This window comes from Tympanuchus pallidicinctus, unplaced genomic scaffold, assembly GCF_026119805.1.
Source record: "Tympanuchus pallidicinctus isolate F22 unplaced genomic scaffold, pur_lepc_1.0 scaffold1, whole genome shotgun sequence".
Classification (NCBI taxonomy): domain Eukaryota; kingdom Metazoa; phylum Chordata; class Aves; order Galliformes; family Phasianidae; genus Tympanuchus; species Tympanuchus pallidicinctus.
Genome location: NW_026294618.1, coordinates 6,920,606 through 6,944,076, shown reverse-complemented (window position 1 = coordinate 6,944,076; position 23,471 = coordinate 6,920,606). Strand labels below are relative to the sequence as shown.

Here is a 23,471-nt window from a genome sequence, read left to right as displayed (position 1 = left end):
GTCGCGGGGGGCCCCGCCGCCGCCGCCGCCGCCGCCGCTGCTGCCGCCGCCGCCGGCGCGGAGGGAGGAGGGAGGGCGGACAGGCGAGGGCTCGGGAAGGGAGGGGAAGGGGAGGGGGAAGAAGGAGAAGAAGTCCTTCAGGGACGCCGCTCCGCCGGGCAGAACCACAAGACGGAACCGCGCCGACTCCTCCCGCCGCTGCCGCCGCCTCCTCGGCTCAGCCCCGCGCTAGCCGGCCGCCATTACTGCCCCTTCTCCCTTTCTCTCCTCGCCGCGCCGCCACCCCGGCTGTTGCCGCAGGGGGGCGCTGCGGCGCCGCCGCCTCCGCGCGTAGGGCCGAGGCGGCCCCCGCTGTGTACGTTCTAGCACGGCGCCGGCGCCGCTCTATGGGCCTGGCGCGAGCCGGGGGCACGGGGGTAGGCGATCGGTAGGATTCCCAGGGAGCGGGACGGCGGGTTGGGACGGCCGGGAGCGGCCCGCGCGGGCAGAACGGCTGCGGGGCGGGGGCTGCGGGGCAGCCGTCCTGTCAGGCTGAGGGCCGCGGCGGAGCTCTGGAGGCGAGGGGTCGAGGCTTCTGTCAGTCGTGCCTGCCTCGGCGGGATCCGGCGCCTCGGCGATTACGGCAAGGGATCGTAGAGATTTTGGGGCCGGCCCGAGGAAGGGACGGCCGCCCACGGCCGGGGGGGGTTGGGAGGAGACGGCCCCAGAGAGCGCCCGCGGAGCTCCGCTCAGCCGTGGGACTTCGTGTCGGTCAGTGACACGGCTCACACAGACGGGGGTTAAGGAACCCGCCCCTCTGCGTGGAGAACGAATTTCACAGCCTGCCGAGTTTGGCTGCGAAGGAATCCTGTGACGGGCGGGCGGACGGCGATGCGCCCTCGCGCTGTCTGCCGTGCGGCTCACCCACAGCGTGCTCTCGGCGTCCGATGTCCATTGCTCAGCGGTCGGAAAGCTGATTTTTCTCTTGTCTCCTCTCGCTCTCATCGCAGATCCAACAATCACGTTACAGAGAGCCGAAGACTGGTATCTGTTATGCTACATCGGATGCCTCAGCACTGCTCAAACTGCTCATGAACTACGATCCTTCTATATTGATGTGCAGCAAGAACTCATTCTTGTGCCACCAGCTGATGGCCTTCATTGAACTTAATCACAACACATGTAAAACAAATAACAAAATAAATTCAGTAACAGAAGCACAGAGCTGTATGTGATGTAGTCAGTAATAGAAGCACGGAGCTGTAGGTGATGCATTCAGTAATAGAAGCATGGAGCTTTAAAGTGATGAAGTCACAGCCTCTGTTTGTTACTCTTACACTGATGCTTTGGCAAAAAATAATAATACAATTTCTGATCACATGGCAGGGACTGCTAGGCTTTATCAGTATTCTTAGTGCTTAAAGATGGAAATTGCAATATAAATAGAGAACAATAAATGTAAGAACTGTTATTCTGGTTTACATCCACACTCCCGCAGACTTCCTTTCAAGATTAAAGTCTGAAAGCACGGTGGAGTGTATACTTACAAATGTGAAACTTACAATAGTTCCATTAGGATGTATGATAAGGAAATGGGCCGTTTAGATTTCCAAGAAAATAATTATCTCTGTATACAGAGAGAATTTTTCATTTTTCTAAGTACTGCATCCTAGAAGTAGAAATGATGATCTTTTGATTATCTGACATTCTCTGCTTACAGCTTTTAACCTGTAATAGCAACAGTACTTCGTCTCCTGTTTAAGAACCTGCAGTCTTTCTAAAGCACAGTTGTTCTGCTCAGTGCAGTTAGTTTGGTTACATTGCCTATTCTTCATTTATTCCTTTATTTGTTTTGAGGTTATGGAAAGATGTAGCCATTTCAAACACTTGTAGGGTAAAGGAGTATTTTAATGTAAAACGCATGACAGATTTTGAAAACGATACTGGGAAACAACTTGTAGGAATGGAAGGAAATGGCAAGAGGCTGTAGTTCACCAAAAGTGTTGTGGGAAAGAAGCCAGAAATGTGTTACCTAAAAGCTATTACTGCAACCATATGATGATAGATAAATGTGCTTTCCCATTTCCATCCTTGCTACTGATCAGCCATGTAATTCAGATACGGTGTCCAAATTCTTCAGGTCTGAAAATGAAAAATAGTATTTTGATCTTCTTAAAGTTTTTGTGTGCATCACAAGAATACCATCCCCATTTTGGGAAAACCAACAGATGAAGCTGTGGCCCAAAAAAGGACCCAAACTGCAGATGCAGTGAATGTCATAACTCAGGATTGCAACGCATTGGCAGGACTGTTTGCATAACATCTGCTTGCAACATGCCTGATTCAAACCAGCACTCCTCCCTCCTCTGATGAACACTGATGACTTTTTAAAAGTAAAATAAACTTTGGCATTATACAAGCAAAATTATTTTCTGGGTCCCTGTCCAGATCTGCTTGAAGCAACAGAAAGGCAACAACATGAAAGCAATTTATATTTACCAAATATTTTGACCATAGTTTGTCCTTCTTTTTTTTCCTTTGTCCTTTTATTCCTATGTTCTGATCTCATTCCTGTGAGCCACGCTCTTTATGACACCAGAGGGACTACTCTTGTGGAGGGATTGATGTCGTTAAAAATCCCTGCTCGCTGCTTTGAGCACTAATGCTTTATTCTCATTATGTTAGCATAGTAGGGAACATGTAAAGACATGCATCATTTTGGATGTTTCCTCCCTGCGTGGTTTTTGGCAGATGGTTTTATTTTCAGGTTTCTTTGTTGTCCTGTTGTTCTTACAAGGCGTGGCCAGTAACTGACTCAGTCATCTCGTGGCTTTCTGGCTTCTACGTGCACTCCATCGCCATCCTTAGTAGGGACACTACAAATGAATAAATCAGAAATAACAAGATTTGCTTGTCAGTTTTGTTTGGATTTTTTGTTTCTTATACAGATGACACGTTAACATCAGATTAATATTTTGTACTACACGTGCAAAGAGATTTCTATTCGGTTTAACAATGAAAGATGAAGTACTGCAGACATTGATGCAGACGTGAATGTATAGCAATTTCACTAATTCAAAAATGTATTTGTTCCGTCTGTCTTATTTGTTGTTTGTGTCTAGTGTAATTAATGATGGAGTTAAAACCTGTTTTGACCCTCTATTCGTAGGCAGAGCTTTGTTGGGAAAAAAAGAAAAAGAAAGAAAGGAAAAAAAAGTGAAAAACCTGAGTAGTGAAAGAGAAAATACGAAAAAGAGGGGCAGAAAGGAACAGAGTGATACTCCACAAAGTATTACACAAAACTTCTGTAGGGTTCGTTCTCAGATTCAATTTCAAGATTTGTAGTTTGGTCTTGAAAACAGATGGGTAAATGCTTCTGAAAATAAATGCCATTGGGAAGGACTGTGTTTCAAATTGAACCAATTTATAACGTGCTGAAGCTTGCAGCAGAGTTCAACACCCTTTTATTTCCCGTTATTAGAAAAGAAGATGAAAATAACCAAAACTTATATTGAAAAGAGGCCAGGACATCTGCTGTGGCAGGTACAGCACTGAGAAATTGGAAGAACATGAAGAAGTGCTGGAGCAAAAGAATCCCTTTTGCTCAACAAGACTTGGGGAATTAAGTCCTACTGGGACTCAGTGACATAAAAAGATGAGCCAGGATAAAGACGAATGGAAATCCTTGTTTATTCCATAAGTAATATTTAATGTCATGGGAAGTACTTGGAGATGGAAGATTTTGTTATCACCTGTTCCTGTTTTACAAGGAAATCAGGAACATATTATAACAAAAGAAAAAGTGTTTTGTCATTTACAAAGAACTTCTGTAGAGAGCTTCTTCCCAGTAAGGACCAGAGGGCTTTTTTCCAGTGAAATCCTATTTGCTTCAATCATAGGCAATTTATCAGAGATTACTTTGTAATATCTCTGAATAGCTGTAACATCCCAAAGAATGAAAATTAAATCGTCTTTTCAGGACTCTATTTATAAGCTCTTGTGTGCTTCTTTCTGTCATGCTGTCAACTCATCCTGGTTTCAGCTGAATCTCAAAATAAAGGGATTCACAAGAGATTATGCTTTTGTACATGTGCTCTATGTCCTTTCTGGAAAGAATTTTAGGAAACTGAGTTGGAGTGGCTTCTCTCTTGAGAACTGTCCACTATGAAGACAGGCCTTTGGGAAACATCAAACAAGGAGGGTCTGCTGGCCCGGATTGGTCCCACCTTACACTTGAATGTATAAAGTAAGTCCCTCCACATTGCACATGCTTTGCAGTGATATCAAGGTGACCCATTCTTAATAATAATGTTTTAGAAACTAACTTTGAATGTTCAGTACTAATGTTCAGCTGAATATTGCTTTCCAAACTACAGTGGGTAACATAACTGTAACTTGAAATGGTATCAGAGAGCAGATTTCTTACATGACATTAAATAGGAGCGATAAGAACTGCCTCCTGATATTTCAAAATTAGCTGCACATCACATCTAGTAATCAGCTTCCATAACATGTTTCCTGTAGAGCTAAGGTTACATACAGTAGATGGTCTGATACTAAAAAGGCTGACGACACTGTAAGGCAGGAATCTGCAGGATCTGTTTTTCACTATCATTCTGTGCTGAAAATTGCTTCCATCTTGGAGAAAAATGGCATATCATCTCACTTTGGTGTTTATGATCATTAATCATATGAAAGTAGTACCCCAGACTGTTAGTATGCTAAAAGTAAAGCTTTTTCTATAGCTTTGTCATAAAAAACAGACTCTGTTCTAAAATGCTTACAATAAGCATTTATTAACACATTTGCAGATAAGCATTAGGAGTATATGAATGCATTATAAACATGATTAAGGTCACATGGAGAGTCTATTGCAAACACTATTTGCTTATAAATCTCCCTACTCCTCACACACAATCTTAGCTTCAAAAATAAGTTTTCTCGTTATGCGTCCAAGAACAATATTATAAACTATGCTACCATATCTTAATTTCACTTGAAAGTGTCTTTGTTTTGAGAATTCACGTCATGTGTTATTTCCAAATGTGCGTTATCTGGTGCTAACAGTTGCTCAAGCTGTCTTGACTTTTCCATGGCTTTGTACATTCCATGGAATTTTTGAAATTGAAGCTGTATTCACTTTGCTGTGGATTCACACTCCAACGGCCCAGCTGCATGTGTGGATACTTCACTGCGTGGGGGTAACAAACACCCTGTTCATGAATGCTGATTCATGCAGTGCCATAAAACGATGACTCGCTTTCCCGTTGCACTAACTTTCCAGCAACATGAGCTCCCAAAGCTATTTCTGCCATTGTGGCAGCCTGGAGCATTGAACATCCCTGCAAGGAGCATGAGGGAAAAGGACACCACGCAGAGGAATGTGCTGTCACGTCAACAGCACTGCGAGCACAGAGTGACCTCACTCTGTTCTATTTTACAATCCCTTTTCCCTCTCAGTCTTACAGCTCTACAGATATGTGTATATTACTCCAAAGGCTTCAGGCAACAACAGCTATCTCAAGCAAAGGTCAATCAATATAGCTGATGTGTTGATGTTTAATTATAGGAAGTTGCTGTTTTGCTCTGGCATGGGTTAACCTTGGTTTAATATTCCTTCAGTTAGATTTCTTATTGTTTTTAGGTACACCATGTGCAGTGGTTCTTCTACAACCCTGACAGCTGAGTAGTGACAGCTGGAACAGTGCTTTATTTTGTCATCATTGAGATTCACTCCTACATTATAAAACAAGTTCAGGGGTTGTTACTGTCTTCCACACCAGTGCATCTGATCTCTCCTGACAAAGGGGCATGAGATGGTTGTATTCATCTAATGAATACCCTGTTACAGTGTTTTCCAGTGAACTCAGTCCGGGCTGTTTGCTTCTATTCACCACGCTGTAAGAATAGGACCATTTGCTTCTGTTCATCTTGTATACTGTTTCTTGCCAGAGAATAAGCTTTATATAATGCGTAGTCTAAAAGGATTTCAGTAAAAGCTTGATTATAACAATGCTAACTTGAAAATATCCACTTTTTAAGAAAAGAAGATTTTTTATGCGATACTGGAGCTGAAGATGGATTTTCCCTTTATTTTCCTTGCTCTCATGCTTTGTCAAGTTTCAGTCCTGAGGGAAAACAGCTGCACTTAGAAGAGCTATTAAAGAACCACTAAATTCACTAGGACACCAATTCCTATTGTAGTAGGTCAGCGTGTCTCTAGCTGTACTCTGATTTGCAGTAATAGATCTAATCTTCTAAATCAATACTTGATTGCAGTTGAGAAGCCTGCAACATTACACCAGGTAAAGTCCAATCTTGCCTTTTCCTGTGCTTACCTTGGGTCTAATACAATCTTTGCAGAAAGGGCCCCAAGGCAGGTCTTGCACTTATTATTAAGCTTGTGTGTTCAATGAAATGGAGCAAATGTACTTAAGATATTGAAAGTAGAATATGTTCAGCACTGCAGAACAACTTTATGACATTTTACCAAGCAGAATTTGTAAATTCCTTACATTTCTTCAACAGTGATATGAAAGCCTTGTGATACATTCCGTATATGTATATGTATATGTATATGTATATGTATATGTATATGTATATGTATATGTATATGTATATGTATATGTATATGTATATGTATATGAGGGGTATAAAACTCACTCAGTAGAACCATAGAATCATTAAGGTTGGAAAGGACCTCTAGGATCATCCAGTCCAACCTCAACCCATCCCACCATGCCCACTGCCCACATCCCTCAGCGCCACATCCTCACGTTCCTTGAGCACCTCCAGGGACAGCAATCCCCCCACCTCCCTGTGCCACTGCATCACCACTCCTTTGGAGAAGCAGTTTTACCTGATATCCAACCTGAATCTCTGCTGGCACATCCTGAGGCCACAACCTCTCCTCCTATGGAGAAAACAGCTCCCCCCAGCTTCTTACAACCTTCTCTCAGGTAGGTGTAAAGTGATAAGATGTATATGTGTATATGAGGTCTCCGGGGAGACCTCACTGTGGTCTTCCAGTACTTGAAGAGAGCATATAAATAGAAGGGGAAGGGCTGTTTACGAGGGTGAATAGTGATAGCACAAGGAGGAATGGTTTTAAACTGAGACAGAAGAGGTTTAGGTTAGATATTAGGAGGAAGTTTTTCTTCCTCCTTTCTAACACAGAGGCTGGTGATGCCCAAGGAGGCTGTGGATGCCCCATCCCTGGAGGCATTCAAGGTCAGGCTAGATATGGCTCTGGGCAGCCCGGTCTGCTGGTTGGCAACCAGGGGGGTTGAAACTGGATGATCATTGTGGCCCTTTTCAGCCCTGGCCATTCTATGATTCTATGATATGTGACAGCTATAAAACTCAACAGAATCACAGAATTGTAGGGGTTGGAAGGGACCTCTGGACATCATCTTGTCCACCCTCCTGTTAAAGCACATTCCCTACAGCAGATACAGAAGAAAGCATTCACAGGAGTCCTGAATGTCTCCACAGGAAACTCCGCCACCTCTCTGGGCAGTCAGTCCCAGAATTCTGTTACACTCGAAGTAAAGTTGTTCCTTGTGTTCATACGGATCTCCCTATGCTCAACTCTCCCCTGCACATTTGTAGACAGGAGCCACAGTTAGATGTCATCCAGCTCAAACTGAAGGCCAATTGCCTTCAAGTGGCTCGGTGTGATGTAATGTATAGCAGCATGAAGGGGAATAAACTCAGCTGCCAGGGGTCAGGTGTCCGTGCCTCAGAGGTTAAGCATCTCATTTCAGTCATAGCTTTGAAAAACGTCATTTTGTTTGTTACACTTAAGGGACTGCACAACACGTGAAGAAAACACCGGGTGACCTTTGCTTGTAGAATTATCATCGATCGCACTTCACTCATGGATTTCCTATTAATTAAAGCGAATTAGGAACGAGCCGAAGGAAGCTGAATTCCACTCGCACTCTTTCCAACATGGCGCCCCGACACCGCCCTCCCTGTGGGCGGGGCGCAGCCCTCCTCCCCGCCCGGCCCGGTCCAGCCCGGCCGTGGGTGCCCGGGCCGCCTCTGGCCGCGCATGCGCAGTGGAGCGCGGGACAGCGAGGAGTTGGTGCGGAGCGGAGGCCGCGGGCGGTGCTGCGCTGCGAGGCCGGGTGAGTTGGTGCGGTGAGCCGGGGGAGCGGGTCCTACCGAGCCGGCGGCCCCTCTGCTCCGAGCAGTGCTTGAACTTAGCCGCCCCGCCTCAGCGCGGGGTGACCTCAGGAGCTCTAAATATAGCCCTGCGCGGGCTGCCCTTGGGGCGGGTCGGGGTTTGGGGCAGCGGAGGGGGAGGCGCCTCTGGAGGCTTTCCGCGTTTCTTTTCGATATGCGCGGACTCGCGTTGCTGGCTGGAAATCTTGGAGCCGCATTTACCTGGACGCGTCGGCTTGGCGCTCTCCCTCCGTGCCCGGCTTTCTCCCGTAAGTTGTTCCCCGTCGCTGGGCGCTGCGGTGCGCTCAGCCGCGTCCGTCATTTCTGGGCGCTGCGCTGGCAGAGCGCGCTCAGCTTGCGGCTGGAGAAGTTGTGCTTCTGCCGAAGTTAGCCGGCGAGCTTTCCTCTGGGAGCCGCTGGGAGGCTGGCAGCCCCGCATTCCCCTTTATTTTGTTTAATTTCGGCAGCTGGAAGCTCAGCTCTGCGATACGTTTGTCACAAAAGCCGTACCGAAACTCCCAGCGCTGTGGGTGACGTCTGTCAGAAGTTGGCAGGAGGGAGCTGCTCCCCCTGCAGCACCGAGGGCTCATCTGGTCGCTGTGCCCGAATGGCTCCTTGCTCGTGACCACCAACACGCTGCATTGTGCTTTCCGTGATATTAGCATGTATCTTTCTTCTGGTTGCAACCCAACACCTTCTAAAGGCTGTTAAGCTTCAGTGGGAGCGGCGACTTTCACAGCTGAGCGGTTCTGAATGCTGTTGGTGGGGGCTGGAGGCCTCAGAAATCCTCTGAGCTCCCTCACTGTGCCGTGTGTCAGCAGCTCTGCTGACAGCTCGCAGAGAAATCAACAGAAGCAGGCACTTAGAGGTGGCTTGGGGGCAAAAGATACACGCAAACACAGATTTAATCCAGGAAAATTACTTAGTTGTGTTAAAAGTTAATTTGAGAGTAGCTGATGAACATAAAAATATTAAGCCTCTTCTTATGCTGGTTACAGAAAGTTCCTGTTTTCCAGGGCAGGTGCAGAGTTCCAAGTGCAGCAGTCAGATACACTCATGAGGTTGCAATGTACCGGCACAGGCTTGACCAACTATAATTTTCTGTTTGTAAGGAAAAAAAAAAAAAGGCCGTACCACATCTTTTATATGACATGTCAGAGGTATTCTAAGAGTAGTTTTCTGACCTAGCATATAGTAGAAGCAAATAATCTGAAGGCTGCCTGAGCTTTCTCAGAGTAACACAGAGTGAATCTTTGTGGTTGTTAGGAGTGTTTTCTGAAGGCTTACCTACATTTCAGCAGAAAGTGTGTTGCTGAGTTTTGAGATGAAAGAATGTCAATATCAGCATCCCAGAAGAACATGAATTAGTACTGAACTGGAAGCTTATGTGTTGGTTGGTTGGTTTTTTTTTTATCATTTCAGTGAATGTTGTTTCCTCTAACATCTCCATCTTTTGTTAAGTTAGATGGTTGGAGCATTTTAAATTTATTTCTGTCTTGCTGTACATGATCTTTTTTTTCCTGGGAGCACATGGGCTATTGCTGCTTAGTTTGATGTTGGTATCTGTGCACAATATGATGATTTTGTCCTAATCCTGCCAGGAGCAGAGCGTGATCTGTGTAACCTGTGTCCAGAAATACTTAAACAGTTGCTGTTTAAAATTTATGTCCTTCTGGAAGCTTGTTTAGTTTTAGGGTGGTTTGGGGGGTCTCTAGCTTTTTGTGACTCTCTGTAAGTTCTCCTCAGAGAGCTCAGAAGATTGGTATGGCATTCTCTGACTTGGCAAACTAATCCTGTAGTATATTTAGTACATCTGAATCCAGGATTTTCTTTCCAACTGGGTGATAGACTAGAAATGATAATTGCACATTATGTAGTTGTTTGAATGCTGCACTAATAAGTTAAGGTACGGTAGGAAGAGGAACCTGACAAATCTTGCACCTTTGGGTAATGTGCTCTGCTGAAGTGAAGGTCATCGGAGTGCCTGCAGTGGCAGTGCAGTTTTCCTGTGACTGCCTCCCAGCGTTGCTGAGAATCAGGGGATTTTAAGTCATGCTGATGAGAGAAGGAATGTGATCTCCTTTTCCTCAGCTGGCGTGGCTGTGGATGTGTATTTGCAATTCACGTGATTATTGTGGAACTTATTTCTTTATGTGAGAGTAATTTTCATTTTAAAGGTCTGAAAGCGATGTTTGGTTCGCATGTCATCAAATTAGAAACAACCATCTGGAGACTGGGGGGGATTTTGAGGGACAGGGGAAAGGTTCAGATTTCTGGTTAAACTCACTTTCAACACAGGAGAAACTTACAGACCGTTTCAGCTTCAGCAGTAGGCAGGAGTGCCAGGCGTGTGGCCTGCTGTTGTCTGTGTGGGTCTTGTTTTGTTAACTGTCTCTTTTCCTATTTAGGAGGAGCACCAGGATGAAAACATGGACAATGTCAAAACTGTGAAGGAAGAATGGTAGGTTCTCATCTCCCTGAGCTGTTTTCTTTTTCCTTCCTATTTTGTCCTATCAGGACTTTTTAAACTTTCTCTTAAATTTCAGAATTCAGTCTTTTCTTCTGTACCTTCTGTTCCACATACACCGAAGTTTAAAAAAAAAGCCACAGATTTTTGCTTGAAGATTTCTCAAATACCCAGAGTGTTTCCTAGATGCTAGAAGTGGCATAAATATTTTACTTAAATGGAAAGACAGGGTTGCAGTTTGCTAACTCACTGTGTACTTTGACATTTACTATGGAGGTGTTCAGTTTTCCAGATATGCTTGTGAGATAAAGGCGGCTTGTTGCCTCAGATAATGCTCCAAGTTTGTTTTGTTCTCTGAGAAAATGAATATAGGCATGGTACAGCGTGCTTCTGAAGTCTTTCTTAATGTCACTGAGTTTTTCTTTACCAAAATACATTAATCCTTAGGGATTCCTACTGTTGCATAGAGGCACTGCAAACAATAATTCCTTTTAATGCAAATGTAGCTCATTACTGTTCAAGCATTGCTCTCCTTGAATTTATTGCAGAGTTCTTCATAAAACTGGATTTTTTTTAAGAGCTATACTTTTTTTTTCCCGAATTGCTTAAAATAGACATCTGAATCTCCAGTTGAAATAACTCCTGCAATGTTTGCCAAAACCTGCATAATCCTCTTAGTATGCAAAGAATCTAAACTGCAACATAATCGTTCATTCACCTTGCATACATCTGCATTGTGATTGGTCAGAGTCTAACAGAGGAATAGCTGTTATGTATACAATGTTCTACAAAAAGAAGTGGCTGATGCATCTCTTTTTAATATTCTGGCCATCTTCAAGGTGTTAAAATCTTCAGTTTCAGCTTTTAAAGCTGAAGTCACTGTAGCCTGTATCATGGCGGTGCTTTAAAGATCTTTCTTTTGGTGGCAGTGGTCTGAGTTCCATTCCAGAGATGCATTCCTTGCTCTGATACCATGTTTAGAATCTTTTCATATATGAGTTTGCCTTTCCTATTGTCGCTTTTTCATTTGTGCTTCTGAAGTGCAAATAATAGCAGTTACAGGTTCCTGAAGCTGCAAAAGGCATGATACAAAGCTGACTTGATGTTTTCTAACAATCAAGTAAGCTGGTGTAGGGGAGCATGTATTTTAGTACTGAACTTCTAGGGTAACTGCTTGTTGTCTTCTGTGCTGTCTGGAACATCTTTGTTATTTGTGCATTTGTTCTGCAGGATGTGTAAGTCAAGAACTGATGGCCAGATTTTGAATGGTACGGAACAAAACCATGACTATTTTGTCAATGACCTTTTTGAAGAAGCTCAGAAGATTGGTGCAATATGCGTGTCTCCAACTGCAGTCAAGAACCAGGTAGATGCTGACAAAAAAAATACTAATTTAACATAATGGCACTCCAGGAATACTCCAGAAAACAAATGTAAGAAGTTCAGCAGTCTTATCCAATACACCTGTAGGAAAATGTATGCAGAAGTCAGACAGCAGTAGGAGCAGTCTGCCATCTCTGGCTGAACCAAACCTATAATTCTGCTTCTGATACCCAAAAACCACTATAGAACTCTTGTTCTGGGACTTAGCTCATGCACTTCTGATTAATTGCTAGAGAGAGAGCTTCTGATTCAGTGCAAGGAGTGACAACTGCCATCTCAGGGAAGTTTTTAAGAGTTGTAGCCTTTCTATGAAGAAATAATCCAGGTTTTTTCACTTACTCTCTATTATATACTTGTGGTGGTAATGGGATGCTCAGCATGGCTTTGTATGTAAGAGGTTCTGTCCTTTTTATGTATTTCTGTTGCTCCCAAAGATTGGTGGAGGAGAAGCTGGACATGAGCCAGCAGAGTGTGCTTGCAGCCTGGAAGGTCAGCTGTGTTCTGGGCTGCATTAAAAAAAGGGTGGCCAGCAGGGAGAGGGAGGTGATTGTCCCCTCTGCTTGTTTTTGCCCAAAGAAAGCATAAAGACTAGAGTGAGGTTTACTTCTAACTGATTGATGCTTAGAAATCTCACTTCCCCCTTGCTGTCAGTCTACCTGCCAAGACAGGGTCAAAACACACTATAGTGAGTCTTCTCTTAGCGTTTTTATTCCATGCACTGGATGGTTCAAAATCATAGGTGCTGGTTGGTTATATAAAGCTAGTTTTAAATCAGTGTTAAATTGAAAATTGTTCTTGCTCTACAGGTTGATGTGATCATTAAACTTTGGAAAAATGGGTTTACAGTAAATGATGGTGAACTTAGAAGCTACACTGATGTTGGAAATCAGCAGTTCTTGGACTCCGTTAAAAAAGGGTGAGGGAGTTTTTTGTTCCTCATCTGCCTGAGTTAACGTGCTTTGGATTACAGTTTGCTCATACTCCAAATTTTTGGCATTGCTTCACTCCAGTAGCCCTGCAGGAGCACGGGCTGCTGACTGTCATTTCCTGCCATGCCGATGATTTCTCACATTCACAAGTTTCACATACTGCAACTGAAAGCAGTCATACAGTTGCTGATGGAGTAGGTAAAAGTGAGTGTTGGTAAGAGGCACAGCAGACACAGAATGAAATAAAAAGGAAGTCATCGTGCCCAGTAATAGCCAGTGCTCAAATGCTACTTCTGCTGGCAGTCTGTGTGCAAGCGGTTAAGCACGTCTGGTTTGCTGGTCTTTGTTTTCCTCTCATTGATGAAAAGCCTTTGGTGGGCGCAGTTGCTGCATTGTAATTCCGGGAAGCTTCAATCAGCCTTCAATTGCAGTCATCTTCCCTTGTACAAACTTACTATTTCACTCACTTGTGTGTGTATGTAGTGATCTTATTTTATCCAACTACTGAAATTGAGCATGCTGGAATGATTTCTGCTAGTGTTTGATGCAGTCTTACTTTAAAAAAACAGACTGAACGTAGAAACCAGTATAATTTGAGCCTTTCACTTGTAGTTTCCCCATCCCATACAAATAAAAGGGAGAAAATAATTTTGCACCATATTCTTTTACAACTCATTTTCATGAATGGTGTAATTAATTCACATACTATTTTACTATTTTTCATCTCTTCTGTGCTTTACAAGCCCATCAAAAACTACTGATTTTACATTTAACCTTATGCGTGTCACCTGCATTGGTTCTAATAGCAGTTGATTGCGTTGTTGAGAGCCCTCTACTTTCTTTGCGGAAGTCAAAAGTTTACCACCTCCCTTTCTCTGTTTCTTTATGGAGATGCTAAGTAAATACCAGATGGTTCCTGCATAATTGGTGATGGTAGGCTAGCACTAAGCACCACCCAGACAAAGGCCTTGTGTTCTGCTTAAGGCAAATAAAGCACTGCTGAGTGATGTTACTGCACTAAAGACTGTAGCTGTTAGGGATCTGATTTCTTAAAGCTGAGTTTCCTGTTTACCAGTAATTAAACACATTGTTTCTAACCTCAGTCTTTCTCCTTAAAAGTTTATCATTGTTTTCTGTGTTTTTTTGTTTTTTTTTTATTCCCATGAGTTACAAAAAAAAAAAAAAGAACTTGCTGTGTATCACTGCAGTAATATTAAACCCTCTGCATGTACTTTGGTGCGGTAACTGCTGGGTAAATTTCAGTATCATTCAATGAATTACATTGTCTTATTTTATTGTTCAAGTTGTATTTAATTTGCAGCTCAAGAACTTGGAGTTATTTGCATATCATGCAGTTAGTACGATTATTAATAAATTATTAAAGCATGATCTTTACAAGAGTAAACACAGCTGGTATTAATCATTGATGTGTTTTTGGATACTGAGACAGTATAATAATTCTTTTTCTGATGTCTTTTTTTTCTTAAGGGAGCTGCCTTTTGAGCTGCAGAAAGTATTTGAGAAGGAAGAGGTAGATGTGAAAGTGGAGGACAAAAAAGATGAATTGTATCTGTCATCAAAAAAGCCAATATTTCATCCCTTTTCTGGTCATGGTTACAGATTAGGAAGGTGAGTAACTTGACGTAATCTGTGCTTGAATAGCTGAAGGAAGGTGTACGTACGGTAAGGGATCGTATAACCCAGACTGGAGGCTACCTCTGGAGTTCTCTAATCCAGGCTTCCCTGTGAAACAGGCTCATGTGTGGGGACAGATGAGATTCCTTAGGCTTTTATCCAGCTGGGCCTTGAAATTCGGCAATGATGGAGGCTGTGAAACCTGGTTCAGTGACCTGACCTCATGAGGGAGAAAGTTTTTCCTTATACCCAATCTGAATTTACCTTATTTCAACTTATATCCTCTGTGAAGAGCCCCATAACCTCCTGTAGGTACTGGCAGGTTGCTGCGAAGGCCCCTAGTACAATTTCTCCCACAGGCTGAACAAGCCCACCTTCTCCACCCTCTCCCCCCAAGGCAGATGTTCCAGCCCAGGCACATCTTTGTGGCTCTCCATGGAACCCCCACCAAGTTATCAATATTTTTCTTTTATTGGCCTTTTATCGGGGGCCAAATCTGAGTTCAGTATTTAGGCGTGTCTAATGAATGCTGTATGGGGGATTATCAGCTCCTACGATCTGCTGGCTGGGGTCCTGCTCACACAGACAGGAGTTTAATGACTTTCTTTTCTCAAAATGTCCATGTGAACAGTATTTTCTCAAAGAACTGTTCCCAGTTTCTTTTATTCTGTGGCTTAATAAAAAAGCTGTGCTGTTAAAAGTTAATGTACAGTACTTTCTATGAAAAAAGGGGAATTTGAGTGTTGGAGCTGAAGAAGACTATTTTGTATTCTGCTGAAGATCTTCAGCATTTAACTATGTGTTCATTGCAGGTTGACTTCTCACTCATTCTTTCCTTTATTCTGTGTGGGTGGATAGGGTCAACCAGCACAAAAACTGGACGTGGTTTATGACCATACCGCATTTTGGAAATCCTTTGCACAGGGGCAAGCCAGGAGTTCACCTGTATAAATCTCTGCAACTTTAGCTTACTTCTGCTGAGTCATCTTTCATGTATCTCTGTCATGTAAGATTTGCATGCATAAAAAAGAAGATTTCAGCCTTGGGAATGAAACACAGTGACCAGGAATCTACAGGAAACCTTCAGTGGTAGATCTGCTTGGTGACCTGTAGGCTGTGCTGAAGCCTGAAGTGAACAGCTTGTTCTGATGCAGAGGAAAGGGTTTGCTGTTCAGGCTCAAGCTGAGGAAAAGCATCAGCTGGGTGAGGCTGGGGGAGGAGGTGAGTAACAGCGTAAAAGGCTGATGGGGCAAAGAGTGAGTGGTTTCTGGATGCATTAGAGAAGCAAGCATCTTTGATCAGTTTCATCTGTTTCAGCAGCACAGGCCATTCATTCAGTTGCTGTAGGCTTGGGTTGATAGGGTCGATAGGGAGAACTTCCCTTGAGAGGTGGATGAGAAATGCCTCAAGTCTCGCTTCTGGTAGCACTGAAATCCTGAGCAAAGGTCAAGAACTGAATCGTATTTCATTTACCAGTAGGCATGTAGATAGCGGAAGCAGAAAGATCTTCAGCATGCTGGGTTTCTGCTGCTAAGCAGGGCTAAGTGGCAGGTTGTTCAGTTGCTTGTCGTGCTCTGTCATGCCTACAGCAAGTAATGATCTGGCTTCCCAGTAGGCGCGTTAGGTTCTGGAAGCGCGCTATTCTGTGACTTTCGCTTGAGTGGTTTTGCACACTGAGACATCCCACAACTTGCTCAGCAATTTTGTTCTGTATGAACAGGATAGAATGCGCCCTCCTGCTGTTGCTAGTCTATTCAGTGCTACGGTATCAGAATGTTTTCTTTCAAGACTACTAAATATTTTTTGCTGGTGGTAGAAACATGAGCCGTGAGTGTTTTGTAAACTGGTCCTCGCTTCCTGATGTTAACAAATGTCCATTGCATCCATATGCTACTCTTGGAACAGAAGAGCTTTTTGGGGAAATAATAATACTGTCTGAGATGGATATGCTGTGGTTTAACCCAGCAGTCAGCTTGGAACCACGTGGTCTTTTGCTCACTACCCCTTCCTCTCAATGAGCTGGGGAAAGAATTGGGAGGAAAAAAAAGCTTTTATCTCAACCTGCAATTTCTTTTATTTGCTAAGACAGAAAAGGAAGCGAGAAATGGTATCAGTGGTGATCACAAGTGTTCACACTTACAGAACAAGTGATGCACAACACAACTGCTCACCACCCACCAACTTACATGCAGCCAGTCCCTGAGAAGCAGTAGCCCTCCCTTCCTCCCCCCAGCCAATTTCTTACAGTTTTATTGTTTTTTAAATGATGCCAACTGATATGAAAGATCCCTTTGGCCCTTTGATCTCTTGGATCAGCTGTCCTGGTTCTGTCCCCTGCCAGCTCCCTGTGTCCCCTCATTCACCTCCCTTTGGCAGGACAGCAGGAAAAGCTGAAACGTCCTTGGCCCTGTGTAACCCCTGATGAGGAACAAATGAAACATTGATGTGTTATCAACATTGTTTTTCTCCTAAAGCCAAAACATAGCATCATAGCATATGCTATGAAGAAAATTAACTCTGTCTCAGCTGAAACAAGGACAACATAACAAGGTTGAAGCTGTAGAACTCCCTGTACGCAGTTGCGTTCATGTGCTTAACTAAAAGAGAGAGACAAATGACTGAATGATTTACTTAGCTTATGACCTGCTTATCAGTTAAACTTCATAATAATCTCTGTAGATTTCTCTGCTGATGCTCCCAGGTGAATGAATTACATGAGTGGCTGCGTTATGGAGTCTCAATAGAAGTTGGTCTGTTGACCACCTCATTAAAATTCGCTTGGGGGAAAAATAGAGGAGCTAGAACTGTTTTCATTTGTTATTTTTAATGCAATCCAAATGAGTTTGATCCTCTCCATTTATGTTGTACAGGAGAAACAAAGACTTTTCCAATATACCTCAGGTACCTGCATAACAAATGGATATATTCAGGTTTATTTACCCCACTCAGGTTCATTTAATAGCTTGACTCTCACAAGATTTGCAGCTGAAAATCTCTGTTAAGTTTAACAAGGTATTTTAAAAACAGCCTTAGAAAGGACCTTAGCTGTGCTGTTGACTGAAATCACTTGTAGCAAAATGGATTTGCTGTATAACATTCTTAGGGTAAAGCAGTGTGCTTCAAGATTCTTCCCGTTAGTCTGGGTAAGCACAATATTTAAAGAGAAAAAGCCCAATATTTGAAAAATTGCCTGGACACTTTTGTATCTCTTCAGTCTTTGTAAGATTATCAAGGGAAGATGTAAAAGGAATGAACTGTTAGAAGGAATGATGATGGTTTGATGTCAGACTCATAGAAGACTTACGTTTTTGGTTTGTGGCTTCGGTCAGAGCTCCCACCACTAGATGGCTTTATCTGTCAGTTTACAGGAACAAATTTAAGTGTGGAAATGCTTTAGAACTTGGTGAGTTCTTCTTTCTCTTGCAGCTTAGTTTGATATGTTGCCTTCAGTTCTGCACATGTTTGCTATTAAAGAATCATCTCCAATGCTACTACGAGCCCTGAGATATGGAAAGAGGGAAGAGGTGGTTTGAGAACAGCATCAAAGTTTGTGTATATGTAAGATAGTTGTGTGAACTACAGCTGTAGCTGATGAGACTAAAACGTGCCTGGTTTAGCTTGGGCAGAAGTGCACAGTGAGTTGGCTCTCCAGCATCCGCTGTCCTGGAGACAGCTGGCTCATGTGTGGCTGCTTACATGTCAGTAAGCCCTGAACTGGACTGCACTATCAGACAGCCAGAGAAGGCTGATCACTGCTGGACTTAAGTATGCTTTGGACTTTATTTTTGTTTTTACTTCCATTGCCAAGATTATTTAACTTTATCTTGCTGGTGCTTAAGGGCTTTTTTTTTTTTCCAAATCTGGACTGCAGCTAGGGTTTATTGTTATTGTTGTTGAGCTCAAGCATGACGAGAAGCTGAGTGTGAGATAAGTACATCAATAGGGCAGATGGATGATAGTAAGTCACCTCTACTTGGACTGCAACCAGAACATTGTACAGGTGCACATCTTGAAATCTATTGCTTCCTATTTCTTGCACCCCACATGGTTTCTGCCTATTGCCTTCATCTGTAGTGAGTATCTCTTATCGTTTGAGAATGAGATTGCTTAACTTTTTAATTTTTTTTTTGGTCAAGTTTCAGTGGAAGAAATCAAAAGTGCCTCTACTGGCTGATAGTCTGGGAGTTAGAACACTTATCTGGACATGAGTGGTAGAGAATTCTTGAAATGCTTCAGATTGAGAAGACTTAGCTTGAATGTATCAAATCAGTAGATATCTTCATTTTTAATTAAAAATGACCTGTGGCTGTCCTGCATTATGATTAAACTAACACAATACAAGAACATAAGGATGCTGTTTGTCTGTAACAGTATTGTTAAGATCTGTTGTTCTATTGTTTAGTGAGTTCTCCCTCAAGAAACAATAGGTGATTTTTTTGGTGTGTGGAGTTGAGCTTTGTCTGAAACCACTGTGAAGCACTCATGTAGTCAGTAACCACTACAGAGCTCAGAAGAAATGGTAACTCCTTAAATCATTGCTATTGGTTTGCAAGCAAACATCTGCTCATGATCATGTGTGCTGAGGATGTGCCCAATGGATCAGGCCTTAGTGATGACTTAAACAGTACATACTGAACGAGCTTGCTCCTGAAAGCAAAGAAACCTAAGCTCTAGATGTTTCAAAACCAGTATTTGTGCCAGTAATTTTTTTTTCCAAAGACCATACACTTAACTGAAGCCTTCTGTCAAACTATTTTATGGATCTTTCTTTGCCCTTATGGTACGTTGAGCTGTTGAAAGTGCTTTGCAAATCAAAAGCTAAGTGTATGCACAAGCCTGGGTTTCCACATTAAATCAATTTCTCTAAAGAGTGTCTCTAAACTGGAAGAAATGACGCTGGAGTCTAAATCAAGGCTAACAGCTTTCAGTTAAATTGAATTACTGTAATCACATTGCACTGAAAATTAACATTGAGTATGCAAATTCAAACTTAAGCCCCTTATAGTTTCACCTGTGTGATTAGAGTACAAAAATACACAAAGAATCTCTCTTGTGTGCTTTAATCCTTTGACATGTCAGTTCCCTGTCTTGTAAAATGCTTACTGCAGACAAGCAAATTCTTCAGCATGTTGAAGACTTCCGTGTGGAATTATTAGCACAGTTTTCTGCTTTTTTGTTCTAGTTTTTTTAATGATATCAAATCCCATAACCTTTTTGCTCTTTGACGCATGGCAGAGAGCTCTAGAAGAAGAGATCTGGACGTGGGTTCAAACTTAGGGGAAGTCTTAACTTGGGTTTGTTTTGTTTTTTTTTTCAGTGCTACTCCAAGGATAATCTCTAAAGGAACAGAGGATCATCAAGCAGCTGCTGATAAAAGACGTCTTCCTGTAGTACCCTTAAATGATTTGGAGCCAGTCACTAACATCCAGATCTGGTTAGCGGATGGGGAGAGGATAATTCAGAAATTCAACGTTTCACACAGGTAATGCTGTTATTTGTGCTCACATCTGAATTATTTGTGCTACAACTGTACGTATGATACGTCCAATATCTGTAACTCATCTACCTCTCCCGTTCACTTAACGTTGCTTTGCTCTTTGGCTCTATCTGGGGTATCTTTTTGAAATTATTGTAGAGAAAATTCATTGTTTTTTAGCAAATAAGTAAGAGGAGTGTGAGAGAAACGTGAGCTGATGTTACCAGTCAGCTCGTAACTGAGTGTAAATCAAAATCCATTGAGGAAACTTGGAGGTTTTTAGGTTAGTGGAAGTTAAGGTGTATGAATTGTTCACTGCTGGAAGAAACAGTTAAGTGGATTTATGTGGCTTTTATGATGACAAGTCTCTTACAGAATGACTACATCTGGAGCAAATCACTTATTCAAAAAGGAAAACCTGCTAGTTGTTGAGCAGACAGCAGCTGTTGAGTTGCAGAAAATCCACTTGTATTTCTTCCAGCATGTAAAAGGAAGTGGAGGATGTGACTTTGAGCTGAGCCAGAGGATCATGCAGGGAGGGCCAAAGTTAAGCAGGCGAGCTTATTCACCTGCACGTCTGTCCTGTCAGCATGGTTGGAATAAAATGCATCTAGTGTGCTTAATTCTTAATTACTACAGTTTCCAGTTCCCAAAGAGGCTTATAAATAGGGATGAAGTCAGAAGGTGTCAGCACAGCAGATGTATGAAGGAACCTTGAGGAAGTAGAATTAATGGCTTAACATTAAATTTTGGAACTGCTGTCTTTAGGGACCATTCTCCAATTTGTAACTTGCTGTCACAGTACACACAGTCATGTCATATGCAAAGGTTACTTTGCCTGTGTTTCTGCCTGAATCACTTTAAAGTGATCGTAGGTTTTAACACAACCCAGACTGCTGTCGAGATAAACTGTAAATAGAGGCTGCCCAGAGAGATTTTGGAGTCTCCTTCTCTGGAGATACTCAAAAGCCCTTCTGGATGCTTTCCTGTGCTACCTACTGTAGGGAACCTGCTTTAGCAGGGGATGATCTCCAGAGGTCTTACTCCTATCCTATCCTGACTCCTATCCTGACCGTGCTGAGATTATGAATGGTTGGAAGAAGAGCTCAGGTGCTTGACTTGTACTGATTTATTACTCTTAGCAGCCTAAGGTATGATGCAAAATGTTGTTGTGATGTACTGCTGAAAGATCAATTGCTATTTTAATTAGAAGCTCCCAGATAAAGGTTTTATCTTTGTTATTCCAAGTTTAACAGGTTTAAGTATATTAAGGAGTTTTTTTCTTTGTGATAAATAGTATTATTTACAACTGTACTTCAACAGGGGAAAAAAAATCCTTGGGAACCTGTGTCTTGCTTACTCTTGAAAGATTCTTTGCATCTTAGCAGGCATCTTGAATTTACTACTGCTCCTACTTTGGGAGAGAGAGGCTACTAATTAACCTAATTAACTAGTTATCCAGGCAAATTTTGCAAAAATCTTTGCAAATTTTGCTTTTTCTTCTATGGTTCTGCTGCATGTACCATATACTAAAGGCTTCCTCGTTCTGGCTCTTGGCTATGGAAACATCAAGTAGAGCTCCACCAGCTGGTTAAGAAATAGCAGATTTGTGTGACAGCCGTCCGTGAGCCATGGTGAAGCATTTGAATCCTTTTTATTTTCTTGCTCTCGAGTGAACCAAGCATTAAGGATACCTATTTCTCCATTTCTGTGCCATCAGCTGTTATGTCTCATTCTGTTCCTGAGGTGGTTCTTTGTGTGTTGTGTTTGTGTTCTGTGTTAAGGCTGGAGCACGCTGATGCTGAGTCTTCTTTTTTTCTTCTCAGAATAAGCCACGTCAGAGACTTCATAACAAAGTATCAAGGATCAGAGGGAGGTGTTCCCTTCATGCTGACTACTTCCCTGCCCTTTCGAGAGCTGCAAGATGAGACGCTGACACTACAGGAAGCCAAGTTGCAAAATGCTGTTGTTGTTCAGAGACTTCGGAAAACAACTGAACCTTTTAGACTCTCAGTGCTGAAAGCTCCTGACAATGACTGTAAAACTGCTGCTGCACCTAATGGACGGCTCAGGAATGAGCAAAAAACCACTATCAAAAGCACAACTTCAGATCAGTTTATAGCTAACTGAAAGCTGCACACAGGCAGAACTAGACAAAACGTAACCAGCAATATCTGGATGCACTATCATTCTCACCTAGTGTGATCTTAGGGAGCAGGTGTGTGCTGTGCTGTAATTTGCTGTGACAAACATATTTTCAACTAATTTTGGTGATCAGAGCCTGGCTGAATAATGCAGCAGAGGTAACTGTACGACAGGGGTTATCCTTATGATTTCCTTGGCTTTGCTAGCATGTTCTTTAATGAGTATACTTAGGTGGAATGGAACTCTGAGACTTAATTACTACTGGTAACACACTTTAGGGAAAAACAATATTTATTTTTGCACTTTGGACTAAAGAGAAACTGAACTGATTGATTTAATTTATACTTCAATATAAGTTGTTCCAGTTTCCCTTCTTGTTTTAGTAAAAGGCAATAGATGCTGCAGGGAAGTTCACATTTGAACTCCTCTAAGTATTTTGAAAATCAGTGTAAGTATCATTAGTATTTAATTACTATTTCATCACAATATCTGCAGTGTGAATGTCCTATTAAGTCTTCACATGATGGTAGGTGCATGTGTGAGAAGATTGAAATTAGGTAGCCTGGTGCATACTGGATATGAAGTGCCTCAAAGTAAGCTCTGAAGGAATTGTTATTCCTAATGGTTGAAGTATTTTCTGTCTCTTGTGTTCTGCTACAGGTATCTTACAGACAGGGTGATGTTAAACTACCTGGCTCACTAGGATACAGATCTGCTTTTAGCCTCGTCACAGACAAACTTCATTTTTCTGTAGTTTGCCATGTGGCTGTAGTGGCTTAGAGGGACACAGCTGTTTTTATACTACATATCTGTCTCTGTCCTGAGCTAGCCATCTGATGAGATGTCAACAGCATGTAGGCAAACTTCAAAGATGTGTAAAATCTGTATTTGAAAACTGAGGCTTCTCCTCTACCCCTTCACCCCGTTTCCATCTAAATCTTTTTTCTTTTTTTTTTTTTTTTTGTCCTTGTGCTTTTGGCATAAGATTTGTACCCAACCATCCCAGGTTTTGCTAAAGGAGAACATTAAGGACTAAATATATATATTTTGTACTGGTTGTGTTAAATCACATATGGGTTTGTGTATGGACCTAGAGTCTCTCGGTAAAGACTTTCTTGGGGCCTTCAATAAATGCTGACTTGTTTGTGCTACCTACACAAATGGATGGTTGTCAGAGTTGAACTTCTTTTGCGTGGTTAAAGATCATTTTGGGCTCCTCTGTTCTTCTAAATAGAAAACTATTTAATTGAAATGACTAATTCTTTCTAAAAGTCCTGTTACTTCATGC

The 23,471-nt window shown here is 42.4% G+C and overlaps 1 protein-coding gene across 1 annotated transcript; it reads left to right on the top strand.

The window, feature by feature from the left end:
- The first annotated feature begins 7,917 nt into the window (after window positions 1–7,917).
- Window positions 7,918–23,344, top strand: UBXN2A (UBX domain protein 2A). The gene is given in 8 exon segments (XM_052688811.1): window positions 7,918–7,998; window positions 8,001–8,111; window positions 10,557–10,609; window positions 11,846–11,981; window positions 12,805–12,914; window positions 14,416–14,556; window positions 19,880–20,044; window positions 21,865–23,344. Coding segments are annotated over 8 exon segments (1,086 nt in total). The 5' UTR covers window positions 7,918–7,932; the 3' UTR covers window positions 22,169–23,344.
- Window positions 23,345–23,471: the final 127 nt, after the last annotated feature.